This window comes from Gouania willdenowi, chromosome 5 (genome assembly GCF_900634775.1).
Source record: "Gouania willdenowi chromosome 5, fGouWil2.1, whole genome shotgun sequence".
Classification (NCBI taxonomy): Eukaryota; Metazoa; Chordata; class Actinopteri; order Blenniiformes; family Gobiesocidae; genus Gouania; species Gouania willdenowi.
In genome coordinates, this window is record NC_041048.1 from 834,326 (window position 1) to 847,429 (window position 13,104).

Below are 13,104 nucleotides of genomic sequence, written 5' to 3' on the forward strand. Positions count from 1 at the left end.
GCGACCGCACGGGCTGCAGCACGCTTGGCCTGCCGGTACCTCTCAGCTGCGTCCAGAGTCCTACCAGCCAACAAGGCCAGGTAGGCCTCCTTCTTCAGCTTGACGGCATCCCTTACTTGTGGGCGCCACCACCGGGTTTGGGGATTGCCGCCGTGACAGGACCAGAGACTTTACGGCCGCAGCTGCAAACGGCCGCATCGACAATGGAGGAGGAGAACATGGTCCACTCAGACTCCATGTTTCCAACCTCTCTCAGGATCTGGGAGAAGCTCATCCGGAGGTGGGAGTTGAAGACCCCACTGACAGAGGGATCAACCAGACGTTCCCAAAAGACCCTCACAACACGTTTGGGCCTGCCAGGTCTGACCGGCTTCCTCCCCTGCCAGCGGATCCAGCTCACCACCAGGTGGTGATCGGTTGACAGCTCAGCCCCTCTCTTCACCCGAGTGTCCGAGACACGCGGCCGGAGATCAGGTGATACAACTACAAAGTCGATCATCGACCTCCGGCTTAGAGTGTCCTGGTGCCACGTGCACTTATGGGAGCACATGTGCTCGAACATGGTGTTCGTTATTGACAAACTGTTACTAGCACAGAAGTCCAATAACAGAACACCACTCAGGTTCAGATCGGGGTGGTTCTTCCTAATCACCCCTGTCCAGGTCTCACTGTCGCAGCCCGCGTGGGCCAAAACAACGGTGAGAGACCTGTCCTCAACTCAAAGGTGTAGGGACGCGACCCTCTCGTTCACAGGGGTGAACTCCGACACATGGTAGCTGAGCTGGGGGGCAATAAGCAAGCCCACCCCAGCCCGCTGCCTCTCCCCGCGGATAACGCCAGAGAAGTTGAGCGTCCAGCCTCTCTCTAGGAGTTGGGATCCGGAGCCCAAGCTGTGCATGGAGGTGAGCCCGACTATATCTAGCCGGTACCTCTCAACCTCCCGCACAAGCTCAGGCTCCTTCCCCCCCAGCAAGGTGACGTTCCACGTCCCAACAGCCAGAAGCTGTTGGGACGTGGCCAACAGCTTGGTGGCCGACCGCCACCCAGTCCTCTCTGCACCTGACCCCTACGGATCCTTCTGTGGGTGGTGGGTCCACAGGAGGGCAGGCCCATGTCATCCTTTTGGGCTAAGCCCGGCTGGGCCCCAGCCTCAAACCACAATTAAAAAATAAATAAATAAAAGATAATACATTATTTTTTTTACGTTACTTTTGACCAGATTTACAGCAATATTTGTGAAATATGCGTAATTTCTTTATTGTAAAAATATCATGTCCATGTTAAATCTAAATGTTAATGTTAACTCTAAATTTAAATCTAAATCTAACTGCTAAATGTTAAATCTAAATGTTAAATCTAAACGTTAAATCTAAATATGAAATATTAAATCTAAATGTTAATGTAAATCTAAATGTTAATGTAAATCTAAATGTTAAATCTAAACGTTAAATGTTAAATCTAAATGTCACGGGTGAAACTAAATATTTAGCTAATATGCAAATTAATGTGTGTGCGTGTGCAGAAACACAGGGTGGAGCTGTTCTACAAACTGCGTCATGTGATGATGGAGCTTATCGACCTGAGGAGGAAACTAGTGTCAGGTCACATGACCTCAGAGCAGAGCAGAGACGTCAGGAAGCACGTCACTGTACGACTGGACTGGGGCAACGAGTGAGTGAGACACACGTATGCAACGCACACACAGTTACACTCAGACACAGAGAACATCCCATGATGCTTTTCACCCGCCCCCCCCCCCCACCCCCCCAGACACCTGGGGCTGGACTTGGTCCCCAGGAAGGAGTTTGAGGCGGTCGATGAAGATGATGTCAGCGTGTGTGACCTCTACAAGATGGTGAGAACCTCCACCTGTGGGTGTAGTGGATCAACTGGTGATCATTATGGATCAGGATCTTCTGTGTCTAACAGGTGCTAGAGTATTAGCCTATCACGTTGTATTGGACTATTTAAGAGGATATCATTGGTTCTACCCCCCCACTCTTCACAACAGCCTTGCTCCTGGTCACATGTTCTGGTCGCGTTGCCTAACCCTGACCCTTGGTTCTGTTCAGGTCATTTTTAGAGGCGTGGAAAACTGATTAATCCTAAGGACGATGTTTATTTCACTAGAAAACCTTTAAACACACTATAGGATGGAAACTTTTAAAACATTCATTTTATTCAGGAAACAGTTTCTCTTACTCAGCTTTATGTATGTGTGGGAGTTAGCATAGCATAGCATAGCATAGCATAGCATAGCATAGCATAGCATAGCATATGGGAGGCCCGTGACACAGTCACATGATAACATGATGACCAGTCAGAGCGTAACAGTGCTGTGTTCTTACAGCATCTCTCCAGCAGACTCAGCGTACAGCAGCAGAGCTCCGCCCAGGTGAGGCCACGCCCCTCATCACTGCCCATGTCCTTGGACCTTAATGACCTTTGACCTCTGGTTGCCAGGGCGACAGTCCCAGGCAGAGACAGGGTGAGCTCAGCAGAGTTCCCGTACAGCACCACCTGCTGGTTCATCTGAAGAGTTTCACCTACAACAGCATCGGAGAAGATACGGAGATGTTCTTCTACCTGTACGACCTGAGGGAGAACAGGAGCATCAGGTACACACACACACACACACTGAATTATTCACACTCTGACTCAGAGAACACAAACACACATGTTCATGGAGTATAAGTGAACACACACACACACACACACACACATGAATATGTGTGTGTGTGTCTGTGTGTGTAAATGATGCTCCTGTTCTCTCTTTGGTTGTTTGTGTGTGTGTGCCTTTGTGTTTGTGTATTAGTGTGTGTGTGTGTTATTTACGTACATTGTTGTTTTGTGTGTGTTGCAGTGAGAGGTTCATGGTGAGATTGAATAAGAACGGAGGACCAAAGAACCCTGAGAAACTGGACCAGCTGTGTGCTCTGTTCACGGTAACACACACACACACACACACACACACACAGTGGGGGGTGGATTGCTTCTAAATTCATGCTCACTATTGAACGCGTAAATGAAAGCGTACCCTGAGTCTGTACGTCTGATCTACATTTCCATAGACTTAGAATGTGTAGACGGGCTCAATACACAAGTCATGTCTGCATGTGTGTTTGCAGACGTGTTAACACGTTAATGTACATACACATTAAAGTGTACACACACCTACACCACACCTGGCTGTACACCTAACAAACATAAATATATCAGTCACACGTAGACACAGGTGTGTAGTGAGTGAAGCTATAGTGATCATGTGACCTTCACTATGTAGCACCGTCTACGTGACATGTAAACACAGGTGTGTACATGTGTACATGTAATTGTGTGTGTGTGTGTGTGTGTGTGTATACTAGCTCAACTAGTCTTAGATGTCCTTCTGTTCACTAACCCCAACCAGTGGAACCAGATGTTCTCCACCTCTGAACCTGGTTCCACTGGAGGTTTCTTCTTATAAAAAGAGGGAGTTTTTTCTTCCCACTGTCACTAAATGCTTGTTCATGTGGATCTTGTTGAGTTCTTTCTTCTTTTTACTATGGACTTCATATTTTGTTCAGCGCTTTGAGATGATTTTGTTGTATTTTGCGCTATATAATTAAAGGTGAGTTGAGTGTATAACAGACCACCATTTAGTCTGGTTACAGTCTGTGTCACTACACCCGTCCATAGAGTGGTAGTGACTGTAGTGTTACACACTGAGTCAGATCATTGCTGTGATTAGACAGAATACAACACACACACACTTACCGACGTACACACGTGTACACGTGTTTACATGTCACACAGACGGTGCTACATAGTGAAGGTCACATGATCACTATAGCTTCACTCACTACACACCTGTCACAACACATAACTACTGACATTAGGTAAGTTTAGTGAAAGTTAGACACGTACATGTGTGTTTAGAATGATTCACGCACACACACACACACACACACACACACACACACACACACACACACTCATTGTCTCATGTTTTTTTTTAGGATCTGAGCAACAAAGACATGAAGAGAGATCTTTACATTGTTTCACAAGTGATTCGAACAGGTATGATTTTTACTTTATTATTTTAGGAACAATCTTTACCTAAAACATATAACTGTGCAGCACTGCTCCTACAGGTAGGCAGAGGTACTGCATTCAGATCCAACTGATAGACAGTCAATCATTAAATATTAATGAAAGGCGACGCAAGATGAAGCACAGATATGAGTTTATTGAGCCTGAAATACAGATACAACTTCACCCAGTACCAGTAGAACCAGTATAAACCAGTTTAACCAGTATAAACCAGTCTAACCAGTAGAGCCAGTATAAACCAATATAAACCAGTTTAACCAGTATAAACCAGTCTAACCAGTAGAGCCAGTATAAACCAATATAAACCAGTTTAACCAGTATAAACCAGTCTAACCAGTAAAACAAGTATAAGCCAGGTAAACCAGTATAAACCAGTATAAACCAGGCTAACCCGTAAAACCAGTAAAACAAGTATAAACCAGTTTAACCAGTAGAACCAGTATAGGCCAGTTAAACCAGTTAAACCAGTTAAACCAGTATAAACCAGTCTAACCAGTAAAACAAGTATAAACCAGTATAAGCCAGGTTAACCAGTAGAAATCAGTTTAACCAGTATAAACCAGTATAAACCAGTATAAACCAGTATAAACCAGTATAAACCAGTTTAACCAGTATAACCAGTATAAACCAGTATAACCAGTATAAACCAGTATAAACCAGTTTAACCAGTATAAACCAGTATAAACCAGTATAAACCAGTTTAACCAGTATAAACCAGTATAAACCAGTTTAACCAGTGTAAACCAGAACTGTAAAACCCAAAAATAGAAAAAAGAGCTAAACATGTTAATGGAGGCCTGTGGTGCAGGAATTGAAAGGTTATTTAATTTTTTACGTTTTAGTAAGTTTTTACAGAAATATAACAACATTGGCCGTGGATGGAAGCAGAATTAGTGTATTTCTACCCACACTGTCAATACAAATATACTGAACAACGAAGGTTCATTTGCACTGTGGATTGTTTACAAAGCTCTATTTTTCATATCATTTGTCATATTTTTATGAATTAAAATTTATTGGGCAAAAAAAGGACACGTTGGTGGAACCAGGATTATTATATTATATTCATGTACACTGTTCCTCCTAAAAGCAGTTCCTTTCATCTGAAAAGCAGATACACTGTTAATACTCTCATGTGATGTCACTGGTGATACAGGTGTGTTGGGAGTTAGTTTTGTCTGAATAAGATGAGAAAAACATCAATTATAATGTCAAACATACATTAAAAACTATATAATCAGTGAATTATTGAATAAGACAAACAACAGAAATGAATTGTTACTAGAATAAGAGAAGATGATTGTGTCTGATTCTGTTTGGACCAGAATCCTCGTCACTTGATTCACTGGAGTCTGAATGTATTTCACTGTCACGTCTTTCATAGTGTAAACACGTTTCATTCTGAAATGGAGATAATAGTGTAAATCATTTCAATGCAAATGAATGATGTGATACATTCCACTATAGTCACACAATACTGTCTGGATGAGCCTGATGTGTTCTCTAGTTAACATAGACCACACCCCCACAGTAACCATCGTACACTAACAGCGTCTGCCTTGAGATATTTCAGCAAACAAACAAAATAAACAGCTATAAATGTATTTTTACAGATAAAATACAGCCACAGTTTCAAATATTGCTACTGGAAGGATTAGAAATACCACAAGAATGACTCAAATCTGGTCTAAACAGATTAAAAAACATTTAGAACTTTCAAATACATTATATTTCTAGTAGTATTAAATCAGTATTTGAGAAGTGCTGTCTTCATGTATTGTTCAAGGTGCAGATGCCATTTTAACTTCCACTCACACCCAACGTTATAAAACTACAACAAAGACATAAGTTGGTGCATGTATTCAACAATAATTTAGTAATTACATGTTCTAGACATACTAATAATCACAAAATATAATTCAGAGATTTGACCTACTTTACTGTTGAGATATCCACTTCAGTAAAAGAGGGAAAGTTTATAAGATCAGACATATTTACACATTTATTATCTAATCACTTTATAAGGCTAATCAATAAGACCTCAAGACTGTAAATATGGTCTCACAAAAAAACTCCATCAGCAGCTTCACTGCTGTTCTGTTCAAACTGGTGTCCATGCTAACTGATGACTAGCTAACACTCAGTCACCAGTTAACATGATCACCAGCTGGTTTAGAACACCAGCATCACACAGACTGGTAATAACTGGTCAGTGTGATGATGGGTCAGAGGGTTGCTCTGATTGGTCGTTTCCTGATCAGTGATGTGTGTGTGGTTGTACAGGTCGGATGCTGTTGAACGACAGTAAGAAAGGCCCCGCCCACGTCCAGTATCGCCGTCCGTACGGCTGTGCTGTCCTGGCCATGAGTGACATTCTACAGACCATCTCTGAGCTGAAGGAGGAGAAGGACTTTGTTCTGAAGGTCTACACGTGAGTCCATGCTTCCTGTGTGTGTGTGTGTGTGTGTGTGTGTGTGTGTGTGTGTGTGTGTGTGTGTGTGTGTGTGTGTGTTTCAAACATGTGTTTCTCCTTCAGCTGCAACAATGAGAATGAGTGGTGCCAGATCCACGAGAACATCATCCGCAAGTCCAGCACCAAGTACAGCGCTGCTAGCAGTAGCTACGGTTAGCGCTAGCTTCATCTGTGGCCGTAGCACTACAACTGGTCACCATTACTACTGCTGACACCTTAGACACACACACAGTGACACACACACAGTGACACACACATGATCACCAGTCAAACCATAGCACCAACTAAACTGTACTGATCCAGGAGTTAGTGTGACTGTGTGTGTGTGTGTGTGTGTGTGTGTGTGTGTGTGTGTGTGTGTGTGTGTGTGTGTGTGTGTGTGTGTGTGTGTGTGTGTGTGTGTGTGTGTGTGTGTGTGTGTGTGTGTGTGTGTGTGTGTAGGTGTGTTGATCTCCCTCCAGCTGTTCAGAGGAGACGTAGATCAGCTCCGTAGAGACAATCCTCATTTTTTCAGCAGAAACGTTTTCATCACCAGAAAACTGGGCTTTCCTGATGTCATCATGCCTGGTGAGTGAGGGGGCGGAGCTTAGCATGTAGAGGCACTGGGGGGGTGGAGCTTCTTGATGTTGTTCCTCCTATGTTTAAAGGCGATGTGCGTAACGACCTTTATCTGACACTGGAGCGAGGAGAGTTTGAACGAGGAGGGAAGAGTGTTCAGAAGAACGTCCAGGTGACCGTCTACGTGCTGGACGCCGACGGAGAAGTGCTCAAGGTAGGTGGGCAAGGGGGCGGGGCCAACAGAGGTGCTCAAGGTGGGTGGGCAAGGGGGCGGGGCCAACAGAGAAGTGCTCAAGGTGATGGGCCAGGGGGGCAGGGCCAACAGAGAGGTGTTCAAGGGGTGGGTGAATGGGGGCGGGTCCAACGGAGAGGTGCTCATGGTGGGTAGTCAAGGGGCGGGTCCAACAGAGAGGTGCTCAAGGTGGGTGGGCGGGGAAATCTGTCATGTGACCTCTCTCCACTGACACTGTGGGCGTGTGCGTCCCTGCAGGACTGCATCTCTCTAGGATCGGGTGAGCCCAATGTTCCCGAGCACGCCTCCTTCGTCCTGTACCACAACAATAGCCCTCGGTGGGGGGAGCTGGTCAAGCTGCCCATCCCCATCCACCGCTTCAGAGGATCGCACCTCCGCTTTGAGTTCAGACACTGCTCCAGTGAGTCAGGGTGGTCTGTGGGGGCTCCCGTGGGTTGTAACTGTGTGTGGTCTCTCTTCGTCTGCAGCAAAGGACAAAGGAGAAAAGAAGTTGTTCGGCTTCTCCTTCACACCTCTGATGAGGGAGGACGGGACGACGCTGTCCGACGACACCCACGAGCTCTACGTCTACAAGGTGAGTTCATCAGGGGGCGCCGCCCCCATGACGTCTCAGGACAGTGACAGCGGTGTGGTCTCCACCCCTCAGTGTGAGGACAGCACCACCTTCAGTAACCACGCCTTCTACCTGGGCCTGCCCTGCTGTAAGGACGACCTCCACACTGCCAATGCCCCGCCTGCCCTCGTCTTTCAGCGCAGCCTGAAGGAGAGCTTCTGGATCTCCACCCAGCTCTCCTCCACCAAGCTCACCCAGAACGGTCCGTCCCACGAACACCACAGCCATACGGTTTCTCTCTGTGTGTCCTTCCTGTTGTGTCCTAGTGGACGTTCAGTCTGCGATGTCATTGATCCATGACCTTTGACCTTCTGCTGATCTTCCAGTCGACCTCCTGGCTCTGCTGAAGTGGAAAGCTCATCCCGACCGAGTCCTGGACATCCTGGGTCGCCTCCGACACGTGTGTGGAGAGGAGATCGTTAAGGTGACTAACGAGCCTGAACATGTGACTTTATTGTGTCTCGTCCTCTTTGTCTTTTTTTCTTTTCTCGTCTCGTCTATTCTTGTCCTGTCTAGCATACTGTACTAAGCTAGAGGTCACTTTATGCTAACAAAGCTAACAGCGCTAATAATGCTAACAATGTTAACAGTGTTAATAATGCTAACACTGCTAACAATGCTATAAATATTAACAGTGCTAACAATGCAAATAACGCTTATAGTGTTAACAGTGCTAACAGTGCTAACAACGTTAATAGTGCTAACAATGCTAACAGTAATGCTAACAGTACTAACAGTGCTAACAATGTTAAAAGTGCTAACAATATTAACAGTGCTAACAATGCTAACAGTACTAATAATGCTAAAAATACTATCAATGCTAACAGTGCTAACAATGCTCTGTGTACATTGTCTTTATAAACAACATATTCTGAAGATGTTTATGTGTTTAAAGTGTAATTAAGTATAAAGCACAGTAATGAAGTGTTAGTTCGTTGAAGCTCTTCCTGCATGGATTTCACAATAAAAGCAGTGGTGACCGTGTGTCTCTGTTCCTCTCACAGTTCCTGCAGGACATCTTGGACACTTTGTTCTCCATCCTGGACGACAACACGGACAAATACGGAGCACTGGTGTTCCAGTCACTGGTAGGAGGGGTGGGCGACATTGTCCAATCAGGACATCATCAGCGCAGGGGCGGAGCTATGGGTGGGCCTGGATGGGCACAGGCCCACCCAGTGAGATTCATGAAAAAAAGGCAGTGGGTACGATAAACGTATCAGTAGACCTCCACTCTATGGATACGCAATGCCCTCATTGGCCAGTTTAGGTCATGTGATAGGTGCACCATATGACTCAAAGTTCCGTCATTTGTATTTTAGCTCATATTTATTTTTAGCTAACCCTTTTATTTTAACCCTAACCGTAACTCTATCCTTAACCCTAAAATGTTTATTTTTGTCTGAAATGTCATTTTAAAGGTGGAATTTTCCGTGTTAAATATGTTAAAATGAAAAAAAACATTTGTCAAATGTGGGATTCAAACCAATGTTAGCGAAACCCACATTAGCAGTGAGAAAATGAAACGCATCTCTAGTCCCGGTGGCTATGGTTACGTTTAACATTTCTCCAGACAATTCTGTGAATTAAGAGCTTTGTTCTAGAATAATTAGAGTGGAATAGTAGAACGGTAAGTGGAACCTTTAGCACTGTAGTTGTTTAGTCCCGTAGTAGAGGCACTTCCTGTTTCCTGCTGTGTTTCTTCCTCTTTCGCTGTCTTTACAGGTCAGTACGTGGTTAAAATCACCATGATTGAAAGCCTTAAACTTTGTGTTACTTATTAAAGACTCGTACAGTGGCCGTCGAAAGTATGCATTCATGTGGGAGCATAAGGGCTATAATTGCGTATTTTTGTATCTTTCTGTTGTGTTTTTGTGCATTTTTTGTATAATTATAGTTTTTTGTTGCCATTGCAGTGTGATTCTGGAATCTTTTTGTGTATTTTTGTATCTTTTTTTAGTGTAGTTTTGTGCATTTCTATTGTTATTTTGTGTATTTTTGTATAAATATTTAGTTTTGTGTATTTTGAGTCATTTTCATATGTTTGTTGTTGTTTGGTGTATTTTTCTGTAATGTATGTATTTTGGAGTCATTTCGTGTGTTTTTGGAGCCTTTTTGTATATTTTTATGCATTTCTGTTGTCGTTTTGTGTACTTTTTGTATAAATATTGTTTAGTTTTTAGTTTTATTTTACTCATTTAGTATATTTTTATTATAAATAGTGTGTGTGTGTGTGTGTCAGCTATCTCCTCCGTGCATTATCTATCACACATGCGCGCGCTTCTTGCACATAAACCATCGCAGGTTGTTAAGAGACACGGTAACTACGGTAACCAGTTAAGTCAACTATTCATCAGCATATATGTCTATGCTGTACAACCCCTCGATTAACAGAGAAAGTTTGTCACACCAGTGGACAAGTTTGTGTCGAGCCCTGATAATAATAAATATGTTGATATAATATTAATAGTGAAAGTAGTAATAGTAATAAAAGTAATATTGTAATGATATTAATGGTAATAATTGCAATAACAAAATAATAATGTACTAAAAACAATATTAATAATAAACAATATTAAATAAATAAAAGGTAATATAATGATAATATAGCAATGCTAATAATACAATGAGAACACCAGTAACTATAATAAAAATATATATTAATAATGAAAAAGAATACACTGGTAATTTTAAGAATAGCAATAACTTAAATACAATAGTAAAATTATACAATAACAATAACAAAATAATATAATGAAAATCCAGTAACTATAATACAATAAAAACAATAACAACATCAAATAATAAGGTAATAGCAATAATAATAATACAATGAGAATACCAGTAACTATAAGATAAAAGAATAATATAAAAAAAGAATAATATAAGAATAGCAATAACAATAATATATATATATGTGTGTGTGTGTGAGTTCATTCCTAAGACTTCCTGATATGACCACCTGAGCCACGGGGCGACCGTGGCTCAGGTGGTAGTGGGTCGTCTTCTGATTGAGAGGTTGGGGGTTCGATCCCAGTACCTGACTATGTGTTGAAGTGTCCTTGGGCAAGACACTGAACCCTAAGTTGCTCCCAGTGGTCGACTAGTGCCTTGCATGTCAGTCCTGTCCCACTGGTGTGTGAATGTGAGAGTGATTGGGTGAATGAGCTGATGTGTAAAGAGCTTTGAGACTGTTTCAGTGGTGATAAAGCGCTATATAAAATCAAGTCCATTTACCATTTACCATTTACTTTAGTAGCGTTGAAAGCTCAATAAGCACTTTTTGTTCCTTTAATGTACAGAATATAATGTTAAAAGCTATAATGAGAGAATGTTGATTTATTATTTAATAATTTTGTTTTACTGAGTAAACTAAGCTAATGAATGTATGTATATACATGTTTTGAATATATTTGAGCTGGATTTATACACAAAATGTAAATTGTAAATGTGTTTTAAAGAAAATAAGAGACGCAACGTGGAGAATGATATGAGTGCTCATGTATTTCATCCTGAGACTCCGCCTTTATTTTACAGATTTATTCTTGTTATTGTGGTCGCCACGCCTGGGACCGGTAACAAAAACAAACTTCATCTTTAAAGTGATTGACAGATGTCTGGAACAAAACTAAAAGCTAGAGTAGATCATTTCCTCCAGATACTCTTTTGAAGTTTTTGGTTGAAATTGTCTTTATGTCTGAAATTAAAATCTTATGTTCTCTGAAAAATAAACAAAGAAAATCCATCATCTGTAGCAGCTGTAAATCAGAATCAGAATCAGCTTTATTGACCAGGTACAGTTTAGAACAATACGAGGAATTTGACTTGGTAGTTGCAGTGAAAGGAGACACATCAACACACCGGGGCAGCCTTTTGCGGCGCCCACATATTTAGGTGAAAAAGGGATCAATAACAGGAGGAGAGGAGGGGTGAGGGGATAAAAAACTGCCAGTTTGAAACTGATTTCCCTAAACAGAGAAAACAGTGTGAAACCAGGAAAAAAAACCGCCTCTGCAAACATAAATGTAAGCATGACACAGTCAAACAACTCGAGACAAGGCATGTGGGAAGGGTTGGGTGGGAGGTTGGCTGGGGGAGGGGGTCAGGTGGGAAGAACAGCAGGATTCCAGCCGTTTGGGGACATGGGCGTGCTGCCAGTCGGCGCTGCAACCACGCCTCCATGCAGCTGTGGATGGGAGGTGGGGAAAGATGCCAACGAGGCATTTGAAGTTGAAGACCTGTAGCTGCGTTACTGACAACCAGATGACGTGTGGAAAAGTTCAGCATCAACAGTTCCAGGTGGGAATGTAGGGAAGGAGCGGGGGGAGGGAGTGGGGGTAAGAGCCGCCGTCTGCAGAAACTTCCTGGTGATAAGAGTTGAGACAACCTTGGCTTTAGCCTTGGCTGGCTGGGGAGCTGAAAGGGAGATAAACAATGTGATTTATATACAGGCTATGTTAATTTCCAATAGCCTTCTGTCCTGGGTCTCTCTGCTGTAATCCAATGAATGGCCTAGTTTCCACTTCCAAGCCGGGTCTCCAACTTCTCCCAGTTGTTATCCATAACGCGTAGACGATCCAAAAGCAGCTACATCCTTCAGAAATCACTGGCAGCTTTTCCAAAACAGTCGCCAGCGTAGTACGGACTTTTCCATAGATTAGGAAGCCACCAGCTCCGATCAGCAGCATGCCTACTATCATTATTCCAATCATGTAGATGTCCTCCACGTCTTCCACGGAAAGGATGGACAGACACACAACTCGCCACTTGTTCCAAGGGTCAAGTGCGTATCCAGCCGCAAACGTCCCACTTGGACATGCGGGTTCACCACCCCTGGTTCTTTTCGTCGAAAAAATCTGATCGATAGCACTGAGAGGCCAACTAATTAATTCCATTATTACGGTTTTGGATGAGTTGCAGAGAGAGGCTCTTGTTAGTTTCACAAGACCTGACAAAGCAGCAGCTGGGAGAGATAAGAAAGGAAGGGAGGGAGAAACAGAGAGTGCGACTGTCCTCGTCGAGAGAAGCAAGAGAAGGTCTGTAATAACTTCCACTAACAGAAAAAACAAACTGTTTTTTTTAACCAATCATGTCTCCCTGCTCGTTCTCGACCCC

At 43.0% G+C, this 13,104-nt stretch overlaps 1 protein-coding gene across 5 annotated transcripts in view; it reads left to right on the plus strand.

Annotated features, from left to right (window-relative positions):
* LOC114463144 (dedicator of cytokinesis protein 3-like) overlaps positions 1 to 13,104 on the plus strand; it is a 59,972-nt gene that overhangs the window by 13,875 nt on the left and 32,993 nt on the right. For all 5 annotated transcript variants that reach the window (XR_003674069.1, XM_028446433.1, XM_028446437.1 and 2 more), the window contains exons 6-20: positions 1,523 to 1,671; positions 1,771 to 1,855; positions 2,351 to 2,395; positions 2,464 to 2,618; positions 2,864 to 2,945; positions 3,999 to 4,059; positions 6,376 to 6,523; positions 6,629 to 6,717; positions 7,007 to 7,132; positions 7,213 to 7,337; positions 7,614 to 7,776; positions 7,844 to 7,950; positions 8,023 to 8,191; positions 8,316 to 8,413; positions 8,994 to 9,077. Coding sequence is in view for 4 of the 5 variants with exons in the window: in XM_028446433.1 (XP_028302234.1) it covers positions 1,523 to 1,671; positions 1,771 to 1,855; positions 2,351 to 2,395; positions 2,464 to 2,618; positions 2,864 to 2,945; positions 3,999 to 4,059; positions 6,376 to 6,523; positions 6,629 to 6,717; positions 7,007 to 7,132; positions 7,213 to 7,337; positions 7,614 to 7,776; positions 7,844 to 7,950; positions 8,023 to 8,191; positions 8,316 to 8,413; positions 8,994 to 9,077 (1,686 nt within the window). In the remaining variant the exon portion in view is untranslated. The remainder of the gene's footprint in view (positions 1 to 1,522; positions 1,672 to 1,770; positions 1,856 to 2,350; positions 2,396 to 2,463; positions 2,619 to 2,863; positions 2,946 to 3,998; positions 4,060 to 6,375; positions 6,524 to 6,628; positions 6,718 to 7,006; positions 7,133 to 7,212; positions 7,338 to 7,613; positions 7,777 to 7,843; positions 7,951 to 8,022; positions 8,192 to 8,315; positions 8,414 to 8,993; positions 9,078 to 13,104) is intronic.